We start from the raw sequence: 27,285 nt of genomic DNA, 5'->3' as shown, positions 1-27,285 counted from the left end.
CTCTTGTGCTCAAACATCTCAGAGACAGACAACTCAACCGTAGCGCTGCACACCGAAGGGCTGTTGGTTGTTGTGTTTGATGAACACTGGGAGACCTCAAGAGCACTAGTCCGGAAAGTGACAGTGTCAGCATCGTCTGATGTTTGTGAATGTTGTGAACCACGCAATGGCTGGGCTACTGCTGCTGCTGAGGCGGGTCTGGTGGTGAGTCTGGTGAACCCAAGAAAGGCAGTGTTGCTGGTGGTACCCTGTCCTGCCGCGTTTGCCCACAGAGTGGGATGTTTGGATAGAATGTGGCGGCTCATGCTGGTGGTGGAGAGGTTGTTAATACTTTTCCCCCTGCTCAGGCGGGTCTTGCACACCTTGCAAATCGCCATGGTAACATCCTCAGTGCAGTCTTCAAAGAAAGCCCAGACTTTAACTGGCTGAGGACTCGGACCTCGTGCGTGATGTGCTGGTGCTGCTTAACCCACTGCTGGACGCTTGAGAGGTCATCCAAGTAATTATCTGGTCCTGCTCTTTTGGATCTGTGAGGGTTGTTGTCCTGGACAACATGGGCAGTATTGAGTGGGTTTTCTTGGGTGCTCCCCTGTGGCCTGTACGTGAACCGTCAGGGGAAACACCTCTTCCCTTGCCCCTCCCTCTTTCACCGGATTTCTTCCTCATTTCACTTATCCTTAAAGTACACGCTGACTGGCAGCAGTACAGTGGCAGTACAGAAATGCTATACAGTGGTGGGTGAGCGGTGTACCACTATTGTCAGCAGTGACACAGAGCACAATGCTATACAGTGGCGGGTGAGCGGTGTACTACTGTTCCCAGCAGACACAGAGTGGAAGTAAACACAATGCTATATAGTGTGGCTGAGCCGTGTACACAGAGTGGCATTAAACACAATGCTATATAGTCTGCTATATAGTCACCCCGAACAGGGTGATGTTCTGCAGAACCCGAACAGTGGCAAACACTGTTCGCCCAACACTACTGGGAGGGAACGCAGATTTTAGTACCTAAACACACGATACAACATGTTTTCCGGGGTCGGACTCTGAGGCACATACAGATGGTCCCGATCATCATCCTCATCATACAACTCTTCTCCTGAGTCTGACCCACCCACCACCTCTGCCACCCCAACATCCCCAGACACAGACCCCTCATCGTCCTCAACATTAACTTGGGATGCTGGCCTGAGCCAGACCTCCTCCTCCACATCAGGCCCCACCATCTCCTCAATGGCAGCCCTCATTAATCGCTCTGGCGACGGACTGATGGACACAACGTTCTCCTCCGGGGAGGGCTGCTGCTGACCACTGGCTGCTGGGGTGGATGTTATAGCTTGCGTGGGGCGTTGGCTGTTGCTGTTGTTGGGAGTGCTGCTCACAGCGGAGGTCTCTGGGGAACTCATGTTGAGCTCATATAGTGGTTGACGGTGAGTGGAGTATTACTGATCCCAGCAATATACACACTGACTGGCAGAGTACGCAATGCTATATAGTGTGGCTGAGCGGTGTACACAGAGTGGCAGTAAACACAATGCTATATAGTCTGGCTGAGCGAGCGGTGTACTACTGTTCCCAGCAGAATCAGAGTGGCAGTAAACAATGGTATATAGTCTGGCTGAGCGGTGTACACAGAGTGTCAGTAAACAATGGTATATAGTCTGGCTGAGCGAGCGGTGTACTACTGTTCCCAGCAGAATCAGAGTGGCAGTAAACAATGGTATATAGTCTGGCTGAGCGGTGTACACAGAGTGTCAGTAAACAATGGTATATAGTCTGGCTGAGCGGTGTACACACAATGCTATATAGTCTGCTATATAGTGTCAGTAAACAATGGTATATAGTCTGGCTGAGCGAGCGGTGTACTACTGTTCCCAGCAGAATCAGAGTGGCAGTAAACAATGGTATATAGTCTGGCTGAGCGGTGTACACAGAGTGTCAGTAAACAATGGTATATAGTCTGGCTGAGCGGTGTACACAGAGTGTCAGTAAACAATGGTATATAGTCTGGCTGAGCGGTGTACACAGAGTGTCAGTAAACAATGGTATATAGTCTGGCTGAGCGGTGTACACAGAGTGGCAGTAAACACAATGCTATATACTCTGGCTGAGTGAGCGGTGTACTACTGTTCCCAGCAGACACAGAACAGTAAACAGAATGCTATATAGTGTGGCTGAGCGAGCGGTGTACCACTATTCCCAGCAGACACAGAACAGTAAACAGAATGCTATATAGTGTGGCTGAGCGAGCGGTGTACCACTATTCCCAGCAGACACAGAACAGTAAACAGAATGCTATATAGTGTGGCTGAGCGAGCGGTGTACCACTATTCCCAGCAGACACAGAACAGTGAACAGAATGCTATATAGTGTGGCTGAGCGAGCGGTGTACCACTATTCCCAGCAGACACAGAACAGTGAACAGAATGCTATATAGTGTGGCTGAGCGAGCGGTGTACCACTATTCCCAGCAGACACAGAACAGTGAACAGAATGCTATATAGTGTGGATGAGCGAGCGGTGTACCACTATTCCCAGCAGACACAGAACAGTAAACAGAATGCTATATAGTGTGGCTGAGCGAGCGGTGTACCACTATTCCCAGCAGACACAGAACAGTGAACAGAATGCTATATAGTGTGGCTGAGCGAGCGGTGTACCACTATTCCCAGCAGACACAGAGTGGCAGTAAACAGAATGCTATATAGTGTGGCTGAGCGAGGTACACAGAGTGGCAGTAAACAGAATGCTATATAGTGTGGCTGAGCAAGCGGTGTACTACTATTCCCAGCAGACACAGAGTGGCAGTAAACAGAATGCTATATAGTGTGGCTGAGCGAGGTACACAGAGTGGCAGTAAACAGAATGCTATATAGTGTGGCTGAGCAAGCGGTGTACTACTGTTCCCAGCAGTGACACAATGACAGGGGGGACCCTGGCTAGCGTGGCTGGAGCGCGAACTACCCTGCCTGCCTACCCAAAGCTAAACCCACAGACAAATGGCGGAGATATGACGTGGTTCGGGTATTTATTTACCTGAACCACGTGACAGTTCGGCCAATCAGAGCGCGTTCGGGTCCGAACCACGTGACCCGTTCGGCCAATCACAGCGCTAGCCGAACGTTCGGGGAACGTTCGGCCATGCGCTCTTAGTTCGGCCATATGGCCGAACGGTTTGGCCGAGCACCGTCAGGTGTTCGGCCGAACTCGAACATCACCCGAACAGGGTGATGTTCTGCAGAACCCGAACAGTGGCGAACACTGTTCGCCCAACACTATGTATGTGGTTAATGGAAGAGTGGCGGATTCGGAAGACAGATGGGCACCACGACACAGGACAGGTAATGTATATACGCACACATACTGTACATGCACATTTATACACTGCAGGAACAGCGCTGGGGGTTCCGTCGCCTTCATCGCTCGTCCCGATATCGCTCGCCGCCACTGACGTGCACCCGATCAAGCAAGTCAGGCCAACATCTTGCAGCATATCCTCCTGATTGGTGCGACCAATTTCAGCCTGAAAATGGTCGCATTGCCGCTCGGGCATGCACTTGGCGGCACCAGTTTTCATCTGATTCGATTTTAATAATCAATCGGATAGTCGATCGGCCGCCAAGTCGCCTGATGTATGGCCACCTTTAAAGTCTTATACACAAATACAGTTCAGGATAGAGTGTGGTACAGACACTTTCCTAGCCTCTGTTGCCACTGGGGAGGTGAAGGGGGCACAGCACATGGTGGAGCATCTTTTGGTGGGCGGGGTGAAGAGGAAAACAGTGTGCATGCAGGTGTGTTGGGTGTGGGATGTCGCTAACGATCCAGCATGTTGCATGTTTAGGCAATGTAGACATAAAAGTGCTTCATGTTTACAATAATTATGTATAAATTATTTAGTCAGTGTTTTCCCATTGTAAAATCTTTCCTCTCCCTGATTTACATTATGACATTTACCACATGGAGACATTTTTACTGCTGGCAGGTAATGTCAGTGGAAGGAGATGCTGCTTGCTTTTTTTGCAGTTGGACCCTGTTGTAAATAGCTGTTAATTACCACAATGCAATGAGGTTCACAGACAGGAAAATGTCAGGACCATGGTCCTGACATCACACTATGGGAGGGGTTTCACCACAATATCAGCCCTCTAGATTGTAAGCTCGCAAGGGCAGGGACCTCCTCCTAGTGTTTCTCATACTGCTGTAACTTTAACATATGCACATGTACCAACTACATATCAACTATGTATGTATTTGTATTTCTACTTTCAATGTCATGACGGTACAGTGTCTTGTATTTCCTATGCATATTTGTTCCCCATCATTTGTTTGTATAATGTACAGCGCTACAGAAGATGTTGGCGCGATATAAGTAAAAAATAATAATAATAATGATAATAATACAGAGCCCTCTGATGACCCATTTGTGAAAAGGAATAGATTTCTCATGGGACAAGGGGTATCAGCTACTGATTGAGATGAAGTTGGTCATGGTTCCTCTTTAACTCATTAAACATATCTCCTTATTTGTTTATCTCAAAACCTAAGTTTTTATATTAGTCTCAGTGTTCTCCCCAGAATTTTTTTCCAGCCGGGTGGCATGAAAAAGTAGCCGGGTGGGTAGGCATGGGGAAATTTGGTGGCGTGCGCAAGTTACCAGAGCACGCTATGCTGCACTACCGCAGCCTAGCGTACGCTCATCTCTCTATCTCTGTCCACTTTTACTATTTAGTTTCCAGTTGCATTGGTCGTGGGGTATTGCAGATAGTGTGCAGGGGCCACATATTATGGGGGCATCGTGTGTTTGTGTGTGTGTGCGTTAGCACTGGCCGCCGACTGCAGAGCCATGTGTCTGTGAGCTGTACAGAGACGTGTATGGAGACAGAGGTATGCGCACAGTTCACTGACGGCTGAAGGAATCAAATTCTATATGCAGGCTGTGAATTATTAATATATATATATTTATATTTCACAGCCTGCATATAGAATCTGATTCCTTCAGCCATCAGTGAACACTGCCAATACCTCTGTCTCCATACACGTCTCTGTACAGCTCACAGACACATGGCTCTGCAGTCGGCGGCCAGCGCTAATGGTCACGCCTCTAATGCGCTGAGCCAATCAAAGCACGAGCTCGCCGGGCAGCGCGAGATCTCATGCACAGAGAAGCAGTGCATCCTGATAGCCGGGCACTTGTCAACGACGAGCACGGCTTGCGGTGACAGGGACGCAACGTCAGCCGGGCAATACTTTATTCTACTTGGGCACAGTGACAGCGGGGCATGCAATCACGCCAGGCGGGCGATAATTAAATTTACCCGGGCGCTCTGCCCGGCTGATTGATCCTGGTGAGAACAATTGTGGGAAGAAAAATGGGGAGGAGAAAAAGGAGAGAGAGAGAGAGGTGGGGAGGGAGATGGAGATAAGTGGATGAAGAGTGAGAGAGAGGAAGAGTGAGAGAGAGGAAGAGAAAGCGCTAGGGGGGAGATAAGGTGAAAAGAGAGAAAGTGAAAGGGGGGGGGGGGGTGGGAAGAGACACAGCAAAAGGGAGAGAAGGAGAGAGAGACAACAAGAAAGAGAGGGAGAGAGAGAGAGACAGTGTGAAAGAGGGAGACCGCGAGAGAGGGATAGAGACAGCGAGAGAGAGGGACCGTGTGAAAGAGAGACAGCTTGAAAGAGAGGGAGAGACAGCGAGAAAAAGAGAGCGTGAAAAAGAGAGAGAGAGACAGCGTGAAAGAGAGAGAGAGAGACAGCGTGAGAGAGGGAGAGACAGCAAGAAAGAGAGGGACAGAGAGACAGAGTGAAAGAGAGAGAGACAGCAAGAAAGGGAGGGACAGAGAGAGCGCGAAAGAGAGGGAGAGACAGCGAAAAAGAGACAGACAGTGTGAGACAGCGTGAAAGAGAGAGACAGCGTGAAAGAGAGAGAGAGACCGCGTGAAAGAGAGTGAGAAAGAGACAGCTGAAAGAGAGAGAGACAGCGTGAAAGAGGAAGAGAGACAGCGTGAGAGAGAGAGACAGCGTGAGAGAGAGAGAGACAGAGAGACAGAGAGAGAGACAGTGACACAGCGTGTGAGAGAGACCTAGTGTGAGAGAGCGAGAGAGAGAGACCCAGCGAGAGAGAGACCCAGCGAGAGAGAGAGAAGAGAGAGACAGCGTGAGAGAGAGAGCGTGAAAGAAAAAGGGAGAGAGACTGAGTGAGAGACAGCAAAAAAAGAGTGTGAAAGAGACAGTGAGAAAGAGAGAGAAAGGTAGAGAGACAGCAAGAAAGTGAGTGTCTGTGTAAGGGGTGGAAAGGAGGATTGGCGATGGTGCATGTGCACAAGTTACCTTTTCTGTCAGGGAGGGGCTTTGACTCTTGCATCCACAGACCACCCACAATCTCATTCATCTCTCCTGGCGAGTCCCGACCACTGTATACTGTGCGATCTAACAGTGGGTCAGGCTCAGGCAGGAAACACACTCTGCTTAGAGGTCTGTGGGCGGGGCCGCTGTAACGGAGCCTGGTGAGTGTTGCACAGAGCCTGGCCATCCACGTGGTTTCTCCGAGGAGTCCCAGCCCAGCAGGCAGCAAACTTTCAAAAGCGCGCAGATCCGATCCCCCGCCCCCTCCTCCTTCCTCCCCTCGATGCCTATGCTCGCAACTGCTGCTGACTTGCAAGATGCAGCGCTGCGTGTAGGCACAAATGACAGGCACGCAACGTCAGCCGGGCAATAATTTATTCTACTTGGGCACGGTGACTGTGGGGCATGCAATCACACCAGGCGGGCGGTAATTAAATTTACCCGGGCGCTCCGCCCGGCTGATTGATCCTGGGGAGAACACTGAGTCTTTACTTGTGATATATCTCTCTTTATCCATTTAAATCATGTTTTAAAGACCCGTTCACACACCTGGCTTAATCAGACCTGTGTATGGCAGCCCCGCCCCCCACCCCAATGTGTGCCAGCTATGTAGTTGGCGATGCTTCCTATTGCTATGTGGCGGGTGGAGGGGGGCGGGTATGTGACATCATGCCACAATCTAAAGTGCAGAGTGTCTAAAATGGCACCAAGATGCGCTGTCCTAAGTCACAAGCAGAGACGAGTAGAATCGTCTTTGCTTGTGACTGAGGACAGCGCATCTAGGTGGCTTTTTAGACACTGCACTTTAGTAACAATGGAGAGTACAGCGACTAGCACTACGGCGGCACTCAAAATATGTCACAACTTGCAAGACAAAGAGGCATAGATTCCACCAGGTATCTGCACATGTACAGCACAGCGTGCTCAGGATCAAGAAACAAAGGTATCAAGCTCATTCACAACATAGATGTATGAAGATCCGGCACTGCTTCTAGCTTTTAAAAAGAGCTTTATTGCCAGCGGCTCTTTCAATATGCAAAAAAGTTTCCAACAGGTTTCCAACAAGGTGATAAAAAAATATTCATGCGGTAAAAACATGCAAGGTGCACATACCCGTTGTGGTTAGTGAAGGCTGTGGGGCATGGTGGTAGGAACGGCCCGCCTAACGTCCGTTTCGGTTCAGTAGCGTCTTCAGAGGCATTGTGGCACTTTAGATTGTGGTCTCCTAACCTTGGGTTTTATCCTGATATTTACACAATTGTGTGCCTCTGAGGAAGCGGCTTCTGGCCGTAAAACACATGACAGGCAACTATTGGTTCTGTTATGTGGATCTTTGTATGAATTGTCTACATTTCACGACTGCAATCGAGAAGATTTTTATACCATTGAAGAATAAAGATTTTTTGCTGTTGCTACTAAAACCCCCTATAGTCTTGAGACTGTTTTTGTATATCTTATTTGCGCACAACCTGCCCGTTGTGTATCTTATTTATTAAACAGCTCCGCTATATCATCTACATCACCATGAATGTGCTGCACTACAGAACATTGCAATGTACAGAGATTGTTCAGAAATCAAACACTGTAAACAAGCAAATGATCTCTGAACAGAAAATGTATTAGCTGAAGCTAATATGACACATTTGTATTCAGCTCACATAAGATCTTCTGCATTGAAACAAGACAATTCTGCTTCGGGCTACAAATGCAAAAAATATGGTTGTACCAGCAAGAGTAGCAATGATTTCCACACAAAAAAAGTGCTTTTTTCTTTCACCGACTCCACAGCAGAAATCATGCTTATCAAAAACATATTTATTAGAAATTATAGCCAACACACTAGTTACGCATACATCATAAACAAGGTCCTGCCGAACATGGATAAAATACAGTTGGGTGGTGCTGTTTACTACAGAAAAGTTTTGTAAATGGATCCACATGCTTTTCAGATTTATCTATCATCATATAATTGTCAATTTCTGCTGTGCTATATCACAACTAGCCAAGGGCGTAACTAGAGAGGAGCAACACCTGCAATAGCATTGGAGGCCCAGAGCTGTGGGGGGGCCCAACTTCTAACCTTCCCTTCCTTTGATACGGAGAACTATACTTCAGATCAGGTGTTTTTGTGGCTACACGTGTTATGGGTGTGAAGATCATGATGGCCACACTTGTTTTATGATACCTTGTGAGATGGGCCCCAAGGCCGTTAAGGGTACCAAGGGGAGGGGTGTAAACACTGGAGGGGGCCCCATAAAAGTTTCACTGGGGGTCCCATGAACTGTAGTTACGCCACTACACTAAGCTGTGCTATATGGCCACATATCACACAATCACTTAGCTGTGCTATATGGCTGCATATAATACAACTGCCTAACACTTATGTGCTATATGGTTACCAGGGTTGCTTCCTCCTACCAATCCCCTTGTTTTGCTAATTGGTGCTATATGGTTACCAGGGTTGCTTCCTCCTACCAATCCCCTTGTTTTGCTAATTGGTGCTATATGGGTTCCAGGGTTGCTTCAGGCTAAATTGCTCCCAGGGTCAGGGTGTAAAAGCTGCGTAGCTGGTATTTTGCAGCCCCCAGTATTAGGTAGCTAGACTTGCCCCCCCCCCCCCCCCCCCCTTCCAGTATTAGGTAGTCAGGTGTCCTCTTAGTATAAGAAGACCCCCCCCCCCCCAGTATTGATGGCCAGAGGTGCTCCCAGTTTAGGTAGCAAGGTATAGGTGACCCCCCCCCCCCCCCCCCCCCTTAGTATTAGTGGCTAAAGGTGCCAACAGTATAGGTAGTTATCTGTCCCCTTAGTATAATCCCCCCCCAATATTGGAATATTGGTGAGCAGATGTGCCCTAGTATAGGTAGCCAGGTATAGGTTCTCTCCCATAGTATTGGTGGCCAGATGTACGCCCAGTATAGGTAGCTAGGCATAGGAGCCCCCCAAGTACTGCTAGCCAGATGTGCCACCAGCATAGTTAGCCACGTATAGGCCCCCCTACCCAAAGAGCTTTGGCAGCAGGCTGGGATTACAGTGCAGGAAGGGGGAGCAGCGGGCACACTGATGCAAAAGAAGCTCGCAAAAAGTGGCTTAAGTACCCGCCTTGTCACTTATGTTCCTGAAATACAGAGCCTCAGGGAGGCATGATTGCTAAGCCACCACTTCAGACAAGAGTGAAAACCACGTCCTCTGCGGTGGTGTACAACTGCCCATGTGTTCACCAACAGCCATCACTCACATGGTCACTCACATGCATATGTATTCTCACCCACATGCAGAAGCATTGGATGCCACTGGAAAGCTAGCTAAACACTGAACAACCACATGACTTTCTAGGGGGTAATAAGTATACAATTTTACACTTGTAACAGGTTTTATCTTCACTGAGTGCCTCTACTATTTTTCCAGCACATAAAGTTTGGATACTTTTACTTGAAACATAACATATTAACCACCCTGGCGTTCTGATAAGATCGCCAGGGAGGCTGCGGGAGGGTTTTTTTTAAATTTAAAAAAAACTATTTCATGCAGCCAACTGAAAGTTGGCTGCATGAAAGCCCACTAGATGGCGCTCCGGAGGCGTTCTTCCGATCGCCTCCGGCGGCCAGAATAAACAAGGAAGGCCGCAATGAGCGGCCTTCCTTGTTTTGCTTACACCGTCGCCATAGCGACGAGCGGAGTGACGTCATGGACGTCAGCCGACGTCCTGACGTCAGACGCTTCCGATCCAGCCCTTAGCGCTGGCCGGAACTTTTTGTTCCGGCTGCGCAGGGCTCAGGCGGCTGGGGGGACCCTCTTTCGCCGCTGCTCGCGGCGAATCGCCGCAGAGCGGCGGCGATCGGGCAGCACACGCGGCTGGCAAAGTGCCGGCTGCGTGTGCTGCACTTTATTTGGGGCAAATCGGCCCAGCAGGGCCTGAGCGGCAGGCTCCGGCGGTACTGGACGAGCTGAGCTCGTCCATACCGCCCAGCTGGTTAAGTTATTCAAACGAGACATAAAACCTAAATCGATCAAGGAGGGACAACTGAGAAAGAAATCAGAAATCCCTACAAAAAAGTACAGTGGTGACCTTTGCACGTAGTACTGTATATGATAAATTAACACAGCTAGGCCTCATGCTCGAGTATAATAACATCATTGCTGTGCTGTACACATGTCTGGGTAACATAACTTTACAGAATCTGCAGTTCTTGCCTTTGTCCTGACTGAGAAAACATCACTCCTCTGGAGATTCTGTCTAGAGCTCTCAGATTCTAGTAAGCTCATCTAAGCTCCTCCACCTACGCTTATTGATTTATATTGAAGGTATTCCAACTGTAAGCCAAATTTTAAGGAATAAGTGCATTTACAGCTCGCAAATAGAATTCCAGCATACCACTGATCTCCTTAACAGTCTTATTGCAGAAGCTGCGTGTTCTGTTCACACTGCAGACATATTTCAGACCTTAGCTTGGCCCTTATACTAATAGCCAGACATTAAAACATTACTAAGAGATGCTGTATAGAAACCCTTTAAAAGTAAAACCCATCCATGCAATGCAAATGCAAGTTAATAGGAAAACCTGGATTTAAATAAATGCAACAAGAGAAGCACATACAAAGACAAAATTAAAAAAAAAAAGAAGCAGAGGAAGAGCGACCTCAGAAGTGATGAAGGAATGGCAAAAAGAAAAGTATGTACACATCAAATTTACAAAAAGAGTTAAAAAAAGCCCCTTTTTTCGGACTATAAGATGCTCCTGACCATAAGACGCACCTAGGTTTAGAGGACAAAAACCAGGAAAAAAAATCTACTAAACTTGCTGTGTCCATGGTGAAGGCGCATCTTGTGGATTATGCCCCCTTTGTACCTCATGCCCCCTTGTACCTCTTGTGTCTCCCTGTGCCCTCCTTGCGTCCTCCTGTGTCTCCGTGTCCGCCTCTGTCCTCCTTGAGTCCTCCTGTGTCTACTTGTGTCTGCCTCTGTCCTCCTTGTGTCTTCCTGTGTCCGCCTCCATCCTCCCTGTGTCCTTCTGTGCCTGCCTCTGTCCTCCTTGTGTCCTCCTGTGTCCGCCTCTGTCCTCCTTGTGTCCTCCTGTGTCTACCTGTGTCCGCCTCTGTCCTCCTTGTGTCCGCCTGTGTCCGCCTCTGTACTCCTTGTGTCCTCCTGTGTCCGCCTGTCCTCCTTGTATCCTCCTCTATGCCCCTTTATGTGCCCCTGCGTCCTCCATTTGTCCCCGGTGTCCTCCTCTGCATGGGCTCAATACAGGGAGTCCGACATTGAGGCGAGTTTGAGGTTCGTATCGTATCGTTCCCAAGTCAGGAACTCCCCACATTTAGACCTTTAAGACACAGTGACTTTTTTCCCCCACTTTGGGGGAAAAAAAGTTAGTCTTATAGTCCCAAAAATACAGTAATAAATAAATACACCTCCCAATGCATTAGGTCTCCTGGAACTGGTGGGATTGTACCAATTGCATAAACATGAGGTGCACTCAGCAAAAAGTACAGTAAAGTTATCTTGCAAACAGCAAGATATTGCACAATACTTCGATCACGCTTGTCATGCTAACTGTGCAGCATGCAGTACCTTGCTATCAGGAATACTGGTAAAATTATGGGATACGCAAATGTGCCTCTGTGTTGCTTCGTAATACGTAGCCTCAGGAGGTAAGGTCACGTTGAGCTGGGTGCCACTTTATGCCTATTGTCAAAATATCAGTAATGTAATATCACCAATATTTTGTTACATACTTACCCTTGTCTGCTATTCTAACACTACCCCCTCCCCATGCCGTATATTAACCCCTCTCCTAATGTCACTAACCACTAAACCCGCTGTCTACCACTAGTAGCCGAACGGCTAGTATTGCCTGAAAGCATTTTCAAAACTACAAGCATATTGCTTAATGATAGCAAAATGGCTAGTATTGGTATAAGCAGATCGGCTACTGATAGCTAATCATCTAGTATTGGGCACCTGAATCACTAGCTCAGCACCGTAAGAACACAATTTAACATTAGGATCTAATAAAGTCATGCTGAGGCCGGCACACAAATCATCTGTTCCATCAATCAGAATTGATCTACAAATCACAGATAGGTGATTCAAGCTTTTGTACAGTGATGGGCAATAGTAGGGGATGGGGTCTCCAGGGAGAAGCACTGGAGAAGCTGTCAGAAGAGAAGAGCTTGTGAACAATAATGCTGGTGTACAGCATGTAGTAGTCTGCCACTTTATAAATTAGGGGAATGTGTTTGCAAATAATAGGCAGCTGGGGAGTTTGATCATCTTTCCAGTTCAATATTTCCCTATAACTATATTACTGTATAAATCAGATGGCAGTTCAGGACTGATTTTTTTTATTGTTATTTTTTATTTTTATTACTGCATATTCATATAGCACTAAACTGTAATCCCTACCATAGCCATTCATTGGCCTCAATTCACTAAGATCATGCTGAAGATAATAAGGCAAGAGAAAACTTACCTCCGCACATCGATCTTGCCTTATTAAGGTGTAGAGATATGGGCCCATATGCAATTCACTTTTTCACCAATTTCACCTAGGAGATAATTTTTCACCTTCTATTTAAAATAACTTTCCAGCACTTTTCAACTAAAAAAGTACCAAAAAGTAATGAAAAAGTACTATCAAAATGATTTTGAGTATTTTCTTGCTTTCTGGTGGCTTCACCTGCATTTTATCGAAACGTTTAAAAATATCACCTAGGAGATAACTCAGGTGAAAAAAATAATTGCATATGGGCCATGTTTTCACAGTGAGAGAGTTATCTTATCACTTAAGTCCTTAAGTTACTCCTCAGTAGTTATTTTCACATGCAGGCCCATGTGCAATTCCCTTTTTCACCTGAGTTTTATCCTAGGTGATGTTTTCAAATTTGTCAATAAAATGTCTTTTAAACCATCAGCAGGCAAAAAAATACTCAAAATAATTTTGATAGTACCTTTTCACCTATTTTTGGTACTTTGTCAATTGCAGAGTGCTGAAAAATTATTTTAAATAGAAGATGACAAATGATCTCCTAGGAGAAAACACAGGTGAAAAAGTGAATTGCATATGGGCCGCAGTTAATGAACAGCCTGGGCCATATGCCATTAACTTTTTCACCTGAGTTATATCCTAGGAGATAATTTTCATCTTCTCTTTAAACTAAATTTTCAGTATTTTACAATTGAAAAAGTACCCGGAAGTTGGTAAAAAAAAGTTCTTGCTTGTTAGTGGCTTAAAAGACATTTTATGACAAGTTGTAAAAATATCACTTAGGAGAAAACTCAGGAGAAAAAGTGAATTGCATATGGGCCCCTGTCTTTAACTTTCTGGAGTTATTTTAAGGATTGAAGAGTTAACTTTAGAGATCTCTCTTTAACTTAAAGACGGAAGAGTTAACTTTAGGTTTGCCTGAGGTAAACGGTTTCCTGAATACTACATGCCTTATCACCATGGTAACAACTCTAGAAACGTTATTAAAGACAGGAGATAAGCTTAGTGAATTGAGGCCAATTGTCATAAGTTTCTATTGTAGTCTGAGGGCAATTTATTAATGTATTTATTTATTGGGGCGGGGGGGATTACTATCTGTATGATTTTATGATTTTGAGATGTGGGGGTAACTGGAGTATATGAAATAAACATACGGAAACAGGAAGAACGCACACAAACTCCATGCAGGTAGTGTCCTATCCAAGATTTGAAGCGGTGACCCTAGCACTGCATGGCAAGAGTGCCATCTATCTACTATTCCACCGGCAGGGTGGGATGGGGGATAGCACTTTAATATTCTGCTTGTGTGAGTTAATTCAGTATAAAATGTATTTTAGATATCTATAGCAGCTACAGTAGATTTAATCAGACTCATATATTTCATATATTTAATATTTCAATGTAAAGGCTTCAGATGGCTGGGCAAGGTTGTTAATTTTACAAGAAGAGGGGAAACAGAGAGAGAAAATGTCTCTGCTTTGAGCTATCTTCAGGAAAGTACTGAACAATTAAAGAGGCACTGTAGTGACATATAGTAGAATGTAGTAAATGATTTATAGTATTCATTTCTCATTGTAATTTGCCTGGTTTCAGTATTAGAAACACTTACAGTACTTCAGCTATATATTGCTGTATATTGGCACGTATATGCCTAGGCTGTTTAGCTGTGCGGAATGCTCCACCCAGAGCCTTCTGGGAGACCAGGCTTCAATATTCTTAGTAAACAAACATTCTGCAGAGCTGCACCTGACAGGACTATCCCACCTGTGATAAATTTCACAATGTAAATCAGGGTGAGGAAAGATTTTACAATGGGCAAACAATGACTAAATAATTTAAAGATTAATAGTGTAAAAAATAAGCAATTTTATACATTATATTATTTTCACTACAGTAGAACCCAATCTGACCAATCCTACCACCAATAAGTAGGGTTAGCCATGGCCAAGAAATGAAGATGGGGCTAACTTGGCTAAAGAAATCCAGACTGGCCAATCATTTTATGTGCACATAGCCTAGGCAAAGAGCTATTGGGAGTATTACACAAATGCTCATTTATTAGTCTGACTTTAATTGGTCCTAATAAATGATGATCGCTCGATGTAGTAATTTCTTGTTGGATGTATGGATCAATGTTTTGCATTTAGAGATTACAGTCAGCAATAGGCAGCTATCTACTTAGTAATCGATCCTATAATCAATGCTCAAGGTAATCAACAGTGTCAGAATTGTCATCATAGTACGTTCAGAAGTCTCGCTGCAAGAAAAATTAATAAGATGGCTAATTACATCTCCGGTCTCAAAGGACGAGGATGTACACTGTGCGTGCACGAGAGTGATTAACGGTGGCTATCCCAACAATGAACTAAATAAACAATCAATTTGAACAATCTATTAATAGTTCAGATCAGCAACAAATTAGATGAATAACATCATCCTTTCTCATAGATTTGATTTAATTGTTCTGGCCAGCTGTTCTATAAAAAGACTGCTCAAATGGTTCATTGTTACCAGCCAAATGTGTCATGTTGTTTTATTTGATTTGTAACAATATGACTATTATAGCTTACTCAAATCAAGTGTTCATTTAAATTGTTTTATGTTTTTTCACCATAATGCCTATTTGGGCACCATGTTGGGGGGTGGGTCCAAGATTATTATGTGGGGTTTTGTTTATCCGATCTTCATAATTTAGGGTCCAAAAATGATGGACCACCCGGGAATAACACTAGGAGATGTTTGAACACTTCTGTTCAATTATGTGTTCAGCATGAATGGAAATTTCATTAGAGCACCCCAAGCCATCCTATATGATAACAAACCATGGGAGAGGGGAACTCTTAGTGGCAAATTGGACATTAATCTTCCATGACTTTATTGGAAAAGCTGAAAATGCAAATAGAAACCAACAAGCTTTGGGGTTTAGAAATAAATACCACCGTTTCAAAGAAACAAAACCAATTTTCAGGGAGTTTTTTATTCTTTTGAATAATCACAAGCACATTGTTTTTAGTTGTTGTAAACTCCCCTTTTACTAATAAATGTTTACATCAATCATGGCCATGTAGATCAGGCTGCTGAGTTTTTTGGATCTAACAAATCGAAGCCTGGCAACATCTGATTGCCTGGAGGCTCCTCTCTTAACATCGATTTTGAGGAACAGAATTCTGCACTATGTAGTTGCTCAGCTGAATCACTAATAAAGTAGATAAGCTTAATACACATGTTAGACTGAACCCAGCCGAGGTGACTGTTCAGTATCACTTTGGCCAAAAATCAGCAGGTGTCCCCGATCTTTGAACGATGGCAATAGCCAAGCACATTATCAGATTTTACTAGCTATAAGTGACATTGACGTTTGAATAAAGTAATTGTAGTGCAGTTTTGTAATATTGGTCTTTTAATTGTCTGGCTAAAAAGGTATAAATGAGGCCAAGCAGGGGCATAGCAATAGCCATAGCAGCTGCTATGGGCCTTGGAGCACAGGAAGCTTACGTGGTACTTAATGTATTCACCATTAACTTTTTTTGTGTTCCTCCACCCTCAAACTTTGCCTCAGTGCCCTTGAACTATGTAACGTGTTGATTGCATGGGAATGTAAATTTCCCAATCAACTCATATGCATAGGGTAGGGGCAGATTGCATTCCTTAACCTCCTTGGCGGTAACCCCGTAGTTCGGGGTAAGCCGCGCAGGAGGTTTTCTCCTGGGCCGATTTGTTTAATTTTTTTTTTTGCTGTTATCCGTCACGCCGCGCGCCCCCCCCCCCCCCCCCAGACCCCGTGCGCTGCCTGGCCGATCAGTGCCAGGCAGCGCTGAGGGGTGGATCGGGACTCTCAATGACGTCCTGACGTCGGTGACGTCATCCCGCCCCGTCGCCATGGTGACGGGGGAAGCCCTCCAGGAAATCCCGTTCTTTGAACTGGATTTCCTGGGCTCGCTACATGATATATCTTATACATGATATAAGAAAAAAAAAAACTGCTGCGTTGCCTCCTGGCGGAAATTTTTATACCGCCAGGGGGATTAAGAGTCCCTACATCTGAGGGCCCCATGATAGTTTTGCTATGGGGCCCCATAATGTCTAGCTACACCACTTAAGCCAAGGTAGAAATGAGGGCTAGATTCAACAAAAGATACAATCAGCAACCCATATTTTTGGAGCTACTTTTGATGCCCTAGTTACTCCAGGTAGTATGTGAGTGAAGCAGGTAAAATGGGCGGAGCACAGGCCGCAATGTTAATTCCAGCTATGCCGGCACCCCGGGCTAATTAACATAAGTTGCTACTATGGCTTTTAGAGGAAGGAAAATTTAGCAGCATAGGCGGTGTTTATACCGGTGGAGATTGGGGCACAGGGGGTCAGTTATGGTTAGGCATCGTTAGAGTGAGGGATCAAGTGAGAATAAGGTCAAGTTGGTTGGTTGGGCTATAGTAAATTATTGGTGAAAAAGAAAAAAGTACCAATATTTTAATATCGGAATTAGCAAGAGCCCAATATATGTAATATTCTACCAGCGGCTATCCCCGCCGCCCAAATTACCGCAATGCCCTTTTTCTATGTACTGGCTTCTAACAGGTGTATTTAAAAAGGAGAACAGACTAACTCAAAATTTCTTTTGTGTCTTTCTAAGAATTAATCTGTTCCATCAAGAGTTTGGGAGGTTAAACACAGATGTCCCAGTGATTTGCCCTTTTATAGTAGTTCAGATTCCATAGATAATGATTTGCCCCGGACAGGTTTCGGCACCCAAAGTCCCTCTGCTCCCCTCAGCTGCTCACCACAATTACCGACTGGCATTTCCAGCCTAGCTGAATCGAAGATGAACTAGACATAAAGTTCCATAATTACCACCTAAAATATGTTAATGGGTCTCGTGCTCCTACGAAAAAATTAAATACACGGCAAGTAATATACAGCACCAGCCAGCATCAATACAATTCTCCATACCAAAAATTCTCATTTAATAATGGGTCCTATTTCAGAAAATTTATATTCTTCTAAAACATGGTAAGATTTCACAGGGAGAGAAAAAAAGAAGGTTGTGTTTAATTTCTTTCTGAAAGATCATTCGATCTCTTTGCAGGAGTAAATCACTCTCTGTGGAGTAGATTCACCAGGCACTAATGAGAGATATCACACCCCGATTTGGAAATAAATTGCCACCAAAGTCATTGACACTTAGTAAATCCCAGAACATGTGCTTATAAAGCCGTCAGTTCAGCTGACATATGGCTCCGTACTTTGAAATTTGTACCACTGCCAGAAAGTCGCTTCTTTGTCAGCACTGAGGTTTTAATTTTTTCTCCCCAAGTTCAGCGGCTTCAAGACCACAGAAATACAAAAGGTTTGTGCTGAAATGAATATGCTAGAATTAACAAAACACAGATCCTGTACCAAAATATTAAAACAAAATACAGATCAGAAGCTGGTAAGAACACGAGTCAACATGCTGTAGAAGAGAAGCTACATAGGTTTTATGGAAAGTTATTTTCTCTTGCACAAGCAGAACTGTATAGAACTGTAAAGCTTGGATCACAGTTTAAATGTATATGTTACGGCCAGAACCCGTAGTGTGGCCACTTCGCGTTCTGGCCAGCCACTTCGGGTACTGGCCGGCCAATGTGCGAAGTGGCCGCAGAGCAGTGGCCAATGTAAGAAATGATGACACTAAGTTACAATTGTATTTTACGGCCGTCTCGCTGCGGCCAAATGTATTAGAAGTTGGTTAATTAAATGAAATATAGCCGGCGGCTATATAATAGATGAAGCCGCCGGCTTTCGCACTGCCTCCTCTCCTCCTCCACCCCCCCCCCCCCCCCCGCCTCTCTCCACGCCCTGCCTCCTTTACAATAAGTAGCAGCCGGCGGGGACACGCGTGTCCCGGAGAGTCGTTCGTCGCGGCAGGGGAATTCTGCCGTTCCTGCAGAGCGGGTGCTGGCAGAAGAAATGTCTGCAGCCTCCCAGCTCTGCTTTCCCTGCCACGACGAACGACTCTCCGGGACACGCATGTCCCCGGCTGCTCCGTATTGTATAGGAGGCAGAGAGAGGAGAGAGGCGGGGGGGGGGGGGGGGGTGGAGGAGGAGAGGAGGCAGTGCGAAAGCCGGCGGCTTCATCTATTATATAGCCGCCGGCTATATTTCATTCAATTAACCAACTTCTAATACATTTGGCCGCAGCGAGACGGCCGTAAAATACATTGTTACTTAGTGTCATCATTTCATTTCTTACATTGGCCGCTGCGCTGCGGCCACTTCGCACATTGGCCGGCCAGAACGCAAAGTGGCCACACTTCGGGTTCTGGCCGTAACATATACATCAGTCCCGATTTCGAGAAAAAAAGTCTCAGCTTTCCAGAATGAGAGAAGGTAGTCAGGGAGTGCCCAAGGTGAGGTGATAGGAGTGTGGTCAGTGGGCTCTTAAAGAGACACTGAAGCGGAAAAAAAAATATGATATAGTGAATTGTTTGTGTACTATGAATAATTACTAGAAGATTAGCAGCAAAGAAAATATTCTCATACTTTTATTTTCAGGTATATAGTGTTTTTTCTAAAATTGCATCATTCTATAATATGTGCAGATTACACAACACTCAGCATTCAAAATGAGTCTTTCAGAGCAGTCTGTGAAGTAATGACCTCTCCTCTAGCAGAGGAAAAGTAAATAATCCAGGAACAGTTGAGATAATAAAAGTCAGATAACAGCCCTCTCCACGACTAACTTAGTCGTAGAGCTTAATGGCTTGTTTGCATAGAGATAACAACTGGAGTTTCTCAACTCTTCCTGTACTGGAAACAATTACACTGATGTATCTGATCTTAATGTTTTATTTCTTAGCTGTACTACACATACAAATCATAATATCGTCATTTTTTTTCCGCTTCAGTGTCTCTTTAAGTAAGGAGAATAAAAAGCAATAGTTTTTTATTTAGCAGAAACCATCAGTATGAAATCTCCTGATATACAGATTGTTTCTACTAATTGCAGCACTTATACCCTGAGGAAGTGGGATTCCCATATGAAACGTGTTGTTGTGATGCTCCATTAATGCTTAAGCCCCCACTGTTTTTTACAACCCTTTGAGTAGGCAAATGGCGGATTCTGACGATTTCTACTAATTGCAGCACTTGTGTAACCTGAGGAAGTGGGTTTAACCCCCGAAATGCGTCATGTTGGTGCTCCAATAATACTTTTAAACCTTACTGTTTTTTTATTGTCCTTATTAAAAGTTAGGTGGCCACTTACCACACTCCTATCACCTCACCTTAATTGCCTTCGAACCACCCTCCCCCTCCCTTATCGAGTGTTCCCTGGTGGAACAGATCTCTCATTGGCTGGGTGAACATCCTGCCAGAATCACACACTGGAAAGCAACTGAGTATGAAGAAGAATAATTCCTAACGAACCCAAGTGGAGACGGACTTCTATTCCTCATAGGTCTGAATTAGTGTTGCAAACAAGAGTGAACAACTCCTGTGAGTAATAAATTACTAAAACCCTCTAAATCTGGTTCAAATCTTAAGTACAAAGTTCTTAGTTAAAAAAAAAAATAAAAAAAATACTATATACAGTGGCTCCTGTGTTTTTTGTTCTTTTCTTTTTTCAAAAAGTCAAAGAAGACATCTACTGTATATATTTCCAGGGTGAATAGTATTTAAAGGATACCTGAGGTGAGAAGTACATGGAAGCTGCCATATTTATTTCCTTTTACACAATACCAGTTGCCTGGCAGTCCTCCTGATCCTGTGTCTCTAATACTTTTAGCCATAGACCCCGTGCAGGCATGCAGCAGATCAGGGGCTCTGACTCAGCTGACCCAGGTTTTACTGGATTGCTCGTTTTGATTCTACTTATGCCAGAATATCATTAGGGCTTCCAGGCAACTGGCATTGTTTACAAGGAAATAAATATGGCAGTCTCCATATCACTCTCACCTCGAGTTCCCTTTAACCTCCTGAGCGGTATGGACGAGCTCAGCTCGTCCATCACCGCCGGAGGCTGCCGCTCAGGCCCTGCTGGGCCGATTTGCTTCAAATAAAAAGCAGCACACGCAGCCGGCACTTTGCCAGCCGCGAGTGCTGCCTGATCGCCGCCGCTCTGCGGCAATCCGCCGCGAGCAGCGGCGAAAGAGGGTCCCCCCAGCCGCCCGAGCCCTGAGCAGCCGGACCAATCAGTTCCGGCCAGCGCTAAGGGCTGGATCGGAGGCGGCTGACGTCAGGACGTCGGCTGACGTCCATGACGTCACTCCGCTCGTCGCCATGGCGACGAGGAAAGCCAAACAAGGAAGGCTGCTCATTGCGGCCTTCCTTGTTTGTTCTGGGCGCCGGAGGCGATCGGAAGAACGCCTCCGGAGCGCCCTCTAGTGGGCTTTCATGCAGCCAACTTTCAGTTGGCTGCATGAAATAGTTTTTTTTTTATTGAAAAAAAACCCTCCCGCAGCCTCCCTGGCGATCTCAATAGAACGCCGGGGAGGTTAAGATCATAAGGTTCCCACAAAACCACTGAAGATGTATAAAAAATTGCCAGGCAAAAGTCCGCTAACCTCACCTGGGTTATATCAGACCACAGCAATGATTGCTGAATAGCGGTACATGAATTTGTCCTTTAAATCTATCCAGGCTGTCCATGTCGTATTTAAAAAAAAAATCACAGTTTTAAAGTATTCAGAAGGTATGCCAATTCTTGCCTGCCCCCTGATGCCATGCCTGGGACAGAAATGCCGATGGTCCTGCAGCCTTAAAGCAATCTTGAAGCGAAAATAATCTTATGAGATAATGATTTGTATGTGTAGTACAGCTAAGAAATAGAACATTAGTAGCAAATAAAGGAGTCTCATTGTTTTCCAGAACAGCATGAGTTAAAAACAAAAACTTCAGTTATTATCTATGCAAAAGAGCAAATAACAGTGACAGACAGCTTGAGATACGATTATACTGCAGGAAAGTTCAAAGGGTCATTATTTATTTTTGTTTCATAGTTTAAAAGACAGAGTGTGGTTTCAAAACTGCAACCGTGATCGAATGATGCCATGTTATTAAAAAAAGCTATATAACTGAAAATAAAAATATGAGACTCTTTACTTTGCTACTAATGTTCTACTCATTATCCGTACTACACTTACAATTCATTATATCGCAAGGTTTTTTTTTCGCTTCAGGTTTGCGTTAAACCCTACTCAGTGTGATGACGTACTCTATGTGATGACATACTCTGTGTGATGACATCATCATGTATGTGTGATGGGAAGGGGCAGTCTAGAGACTTTAAAAGGGAAATATGAGGCAGTAATATGCAGTGGAGAGGAACGGAAAGGCTGCTTTGAGTGGGATGTGTGTACTCCTTTCCCTGACCGTTCACCTGAACACACTCTCACCTAATTTCTGTAACACCAAGTGTTGCCAATGCTTTTCTGATTTGTCCAGCTAGCTTCAAAGGATAATGCTACATTAACTCTAACCTGACCCTAAAACACTAATTGAAATCATAACATTAATATGTACCCGAGGTGACATGTAAAATGATGAGATAGACATGTCTATGCAGAGTGAGAATCATACAAATAAGACTGTGTTCCTTTTTTTTCTGCCTGAAAAAGTTCAGGTATTAGGGTTTACAGGTGAAAGTTTCTCTCCAATCAGGACCCTATTAAACTATAAGGTAACCCTCACTAGGAATTACAGACATAAAACTCTTTCCTGGAAGAGAACAGCTTTTGAGTACAGAGAATAGAGAAAAAAGGTGCGTGGTTCATATTTTTTAGCTCTGGGACATGGAAAGACTGTATTATTGAGCAGAGACAATAAACATTAAAGCTATGTTTTAATTTTTGAACATAAATCTAAAAGTCATTTTATTTTACATTTCGGAGATAGATAAATTGATCAGTTTATTTTTGTTCTGGTAAATTTGAAGATTTTTGGTGAAATGTGTGCTAAGCTTCTTCACCTGAGATTTTAGTGATACTTACTTATCAGGCTTGAAACTCAATACACCTTGTATACAAGCTGAACATATTCCTAATCCAAGGCCTCTTTTTAGCACCATCTCATCTGGGAAGCTAGCATATGTACAGCTTCTCCTGATGTAATTTATGGATTTAGCATGCTAAATCTCAAACATGCATCGAAGACGAGCAAGTGCATAGTCCTCCTCCTTATCCCGTCCTTGGTCCCTCCTCCCTCTCCCCATCCACATGCAGAGTAGTACAGGGAGAAAAGTAATATTTACCTGCTCCAGCACTGTGGGTCGCCTCCATGCATCACAGCCGCACACTCTGTGCTGCCATTTGCTGGCTCCCAATCACATGACCAATGCGTGTCACGTGATTGGGAGCCAGAGCATGGCAGACCAGAGTGTGTGGCTGTGATGCATGGAGGAAACCTTGGGCAGGTAAATATTACAATGCTCACTGCACTACTCTGCATGGCAGGAGGAGGTGGCGGGGGATGGATTTTGCTTATTGTCTGGCTTAACTTGCGAGTGAGAGAAGAGGAGCCTATGGACCCAGGGGACCCTATGCTATTTTTTTTGCGGGGGCCCCAATCATTCTAATTGCTGGTCCCACTAACAGCATCCAAGAATAGCCGCCTGCTGGATGCACATCACATCTGTGAGTGCGAATAGGAGCAGAGACTCCCCACTTAACCTTTTAGGTTTACCCTGAAGCGGCAGACAGATTGTTGCCTAGAGCAACGGGTGCCTTGATAAAGGGGCCCTGGCTCCGAAATGTTGGCTTATTTGCAAAATAACAATAAATATAAATCTTGGATGTGCTAGCTTCTTCATATATATATATGTTCAACACAGGGCGTCATCTCCTTTTTCAGCTTCAGCACTCCCTGTATGAACTTAAAGAGAACCCGAGGCGGGTAGTTGAAATCTTAAGAGACCACAGAGGCATAGTCCACCCTGGGGTCTCCTGTGCCCACCTGTAAAAACATCTCATTGTCGCTAGCCGTCTAATTACCTTCTGTATGTCATTCAATGCGTTCCCCCTGCCTCTGTCCCAGCCTTCTGTGAGCTTCCTCCAATCGGTAGCTAAGCCACAACCTGAGATTTACTTCCTGGGTCGCGGCTTAGCTTTCAATTGGAGGAAGCTCACAGGAGGCGGGCAGCGGCACGGACAGAGGCGGGGGAGCACGCATCGAATGACATACAGAAAATAAATACACAGCCAGCGACAAGGAGACTATCGCTAGCAAGGCACTTTTTACAGGGGGCACAGGAGACCCGGGGGGGGGGGGGGGGGGGTAGACTAAATGTGGCAATAGCGAGACCCAGAGGCATCTCATTATGCACAGGACATGCCTCTGTGGTCTCTTAAGATTTCAAATACCCAAATACCTGCCTCGGGTTCTCTTTAAGTGTAATACTTTAGTGTGTGTGAGACAAGAACCTTGAAAAATGTGTATATTGATAGTCCCACTAAGAGGTACAGAAGGTGTAAAATGCAACTCAATAGTTCCAGTATCCTTACCTCACAAGCCTGGATGCAGTGCAGAGTGGCTGGATTGGGATGCCATCTCAGAGTTCCTGTACACATAATACTCTGTTGGTGAAGAAGACAAAACGCATATTTTAGCAAGCACGTAAATACATCACTGGCAACATTTGAGTTCCGCCGCTGAAAAATGTTTGATCCTGAGACATCACATGCGTGTCTGCCAGAGTCGGGTTTAACATAAGGTGCAATTAGCCTGTGATTAGAGGAGACAGTAGGAGTTTTTTACTTATTTATTTATTTTAATGAACAGAGCAGACACGAAAGATCAAGAGATGCAAGTTCAATGCCGCTGTGTTCTCCTCTGTAATGGCTTTAGCAAATGATCCCAGGCACGCTTGCAGTGATCTTTCAGCCAGTACAACAAAAGATGCAAGAGCTGGCTAATTCTTAAACAGTTGGAGAGAGCCATGTGCACGGACTTCAATTACAGACGACTGAAGTCCAAGCAGACCACAAATTGCACAGCTCAAATACAGAATGTGGGAAATTTGTAATCTGAACAAAAAAAGAGACTTCTAATACTGTTGGGCCATCCCTTTGATTCAGATGTCTGTAGATGGCCCAGCCAAGTCGCTCAGACTGCAAACAGACCCAATTTTCAGAGCTAGTGGACCATGTAGATGACTACAAATGTGACCGGACCCCCGGTATAGCCTACAGTTTAAGATTGCCGGCATTAGTCTTTTTCTCCATTTTCTAAGGCTAAGGATGGTCACACACCATATAATTTTTATGTTCCTTGAATTCAACTAATGTGCCACACACTACACACGTGTTACATTTTTCCCCAATTATCACAATAAATTATTGAAAACTCTGAAAAAATTAGTTCTTTAAATCAAGAATTTGAAAATCTACTCTACAGCGTTCAATTTACATAAAGGTTAATCAGGAAAATCTGCCACTCCCGATCAACTTTTATCAAAATGGGTAATTGGTATAGCTCCCAACTGTCCCTGGATCAGTCCCATTGTGTGCTCCAACACAAATTTACCAGATTAGTCAACATCATTTAGTTTCTTCAAGCACTGGGTCAACTATAATTTAAAATGACCCAAAACATGCTCTTGATGGAAGTTTTTTCCATATATTTTTTATTTATACATAATGTGGATGCAACAATAATAGCTGTACCATCCAAACATGCAGTTGTCCTGCAATTTTCTAGTGAAGTAGGTGGTAACAAACAGGTTGAGTGCAAAGCAGGTTATTTTGGCGCCCAGCGCTAAAGCTGGGCACTGTCATAGCATTAGTGCTATGCTGAGCGTTCCGCGCATGAGTACTATATATTGTGGCATATAAGACTACTTTTTAACCCAGGAAAATGTTGTCATAAGTGGGGGAGGGGGGGTTATCTATACACCGGGTGTCATCTTATAGGGCAGCCTATGTGCTGAAACTTCTGAGCCAAACTGGAGAATCTGCGGTTCCCGTATATGTGGAGAAAGGGGGGGGGGGGGGCAAGAACGTCTGCAGTCGCATCCCCGCCGTATGCAGCGACCATATCAAAGCAGCAAGGGCGGTGCTGTACAAGTAGTCTTGGAGACAGTTACAGCTGACTAATCCAAGCAGGTTTTGTATACAACAACAGCCAATCGCCGGTAAGGTACATCGCTTGCCGTGATTGGCTGGTTGTTGTATGCTGGGTACCACACACAGTACAGCACCAGTATCTGTACATGTTTATACAGTATAGCACAGTATATGAATGCCCAACAGTCAAGAGGGGTAGTCTTATACGGCAAATATATCACAAAATTTAAATTTTAACTGGAAAAGTTGGGGGTCATCTTATACACCCAGTCATCTTATACGTCGGAATATACGGTAATTTGGGGATCTGGTGATTGTCAGACTCTGTATTACATCTCCCTAGTATTTAACTTGGAAGGGGATTTGAGCGGCAGCAGGGTGAGCCATTTGGCTCACCCTGCGCCTAAGCTCACCCGTGGCGACATTATTCATATGCGGTTGAGTGTCCTGTTCATCCCAAGACTTGATGCCAGTTGCCACACTTTCCCCTAAGGGCCTGTACACACTGCTGTGCTTTTAAAATCGCATGCGATTTTTAAATCGCAAGCCTTCATGAGAATAGGAAAAGCGCATCGCACCAGTGTGTACAGGTCTTCACGATTTTCATTATTTTTTAAAAGACCTTGCAATTAAAAAGCGCATGTGATTTGAAAAGCGCAGCGCAAATGCAGCAGTGTGTACAGGCCCTAAGATGAGTTCTAGCATGTATACAAGGCTTAACACTGCCTTTACATACCGTAGTATAGCTCCAGTTAAAGGTGAGAGCCAGACGCAGGAACTAGTAAGGGGACAAGTGACCCCTTGGCAGGTCCTATACTGCAGTTAGGAACAGGGCCGGCCTTTGACCTGAGCGACCGGAGCGATCGCTCAGGGCGCCGGCTTCCAGGGGGCGCTCCTGCTGCATATTTGGCTCCTAGCTGCGGGCTCCAGCTGGGTCCATCTCGCTCTTGCCGCACTTCGCCCCACCCCCTGGTGCCGCTGGGGGTGATGGGGGCGAAGACTTGTGGCTGTGCAAAGGGGGATTTAAAAAAAAAAGTCACAATGTGCAGCACAGCGGCGGTGGCAGCCGCCAATTCTAAACGCAGCCTTCCACATTCTGCTGCGGGGTTGAATTATGAACCCACGAGAAAACCCAATAGCACTTTCCCGGGTGCTAGCTCCACCTCCTAAGCCCCGCCCCCGCCACGTGATTGGGTAACACGGCAGGCTGGACGGGGGCTAAGGAATAACAGGATCTGCCTCCCTCATGTCTGCCTGCATCCAGGGAGCTGTCACTCTAATATTGAAGCCCGCCCAGCTGCCAGCCTGGGGAAAATGGGTCAGCCCCCTGCACATGGAGAAGAGCTGGGCTGCGAGGCTGGAGGGGAAATGAGGCTCTGTAACTGCTGCCTGGCACACTGGCAGTCCTAATACTGACTACCA

General features: G+C 45.2%; 1 protein-coding gene across 9 annotated transcripts in view; it reads right to left on the bottom strand.

Moving 5' to 3' along the window:
* The window catches only part of PAPPA2 (pappalysin 2), a 478,727-nt gene that overhangs the window by 7,668 nt on the left and 443,774 nt on the right, over positions 1–27,285 (bottom strand). For all 9 annotated transcript variants that reach the window (XM_068239634.1, XM_068239635.1, XM_068239629.1 and 6 more), the window contains one exon: positions 24,304–24,375. In XM_068239634.1, coding sequence (XP_068095735.1) covers positions 24,304–24,375 — 72 coding nt within the window. The remainder of the gene's footprint in view (positions 1–24,303; positions 24,376–27,285) is intronic.

Source organism: Hyperolius riggenbachi, chromosome 6 (assembly GCF_040937935.1).
Source record: "Hyperolius riggenbachi isolate aHypRig1 chromosome 6, aHypRig1.pri, whole genome shotgun sequence".
Classification (NCBI taxonomy): domain Eukaryota; kingdom Metazoa; phylum Chordata; class Amphibia; order Anura; family Hyperoliidae; genus Hyperolius; species Hyperolius riggenbachi.
This window is presented reverse-complemented; position numbering and strand designations above follow the sequence as displayed.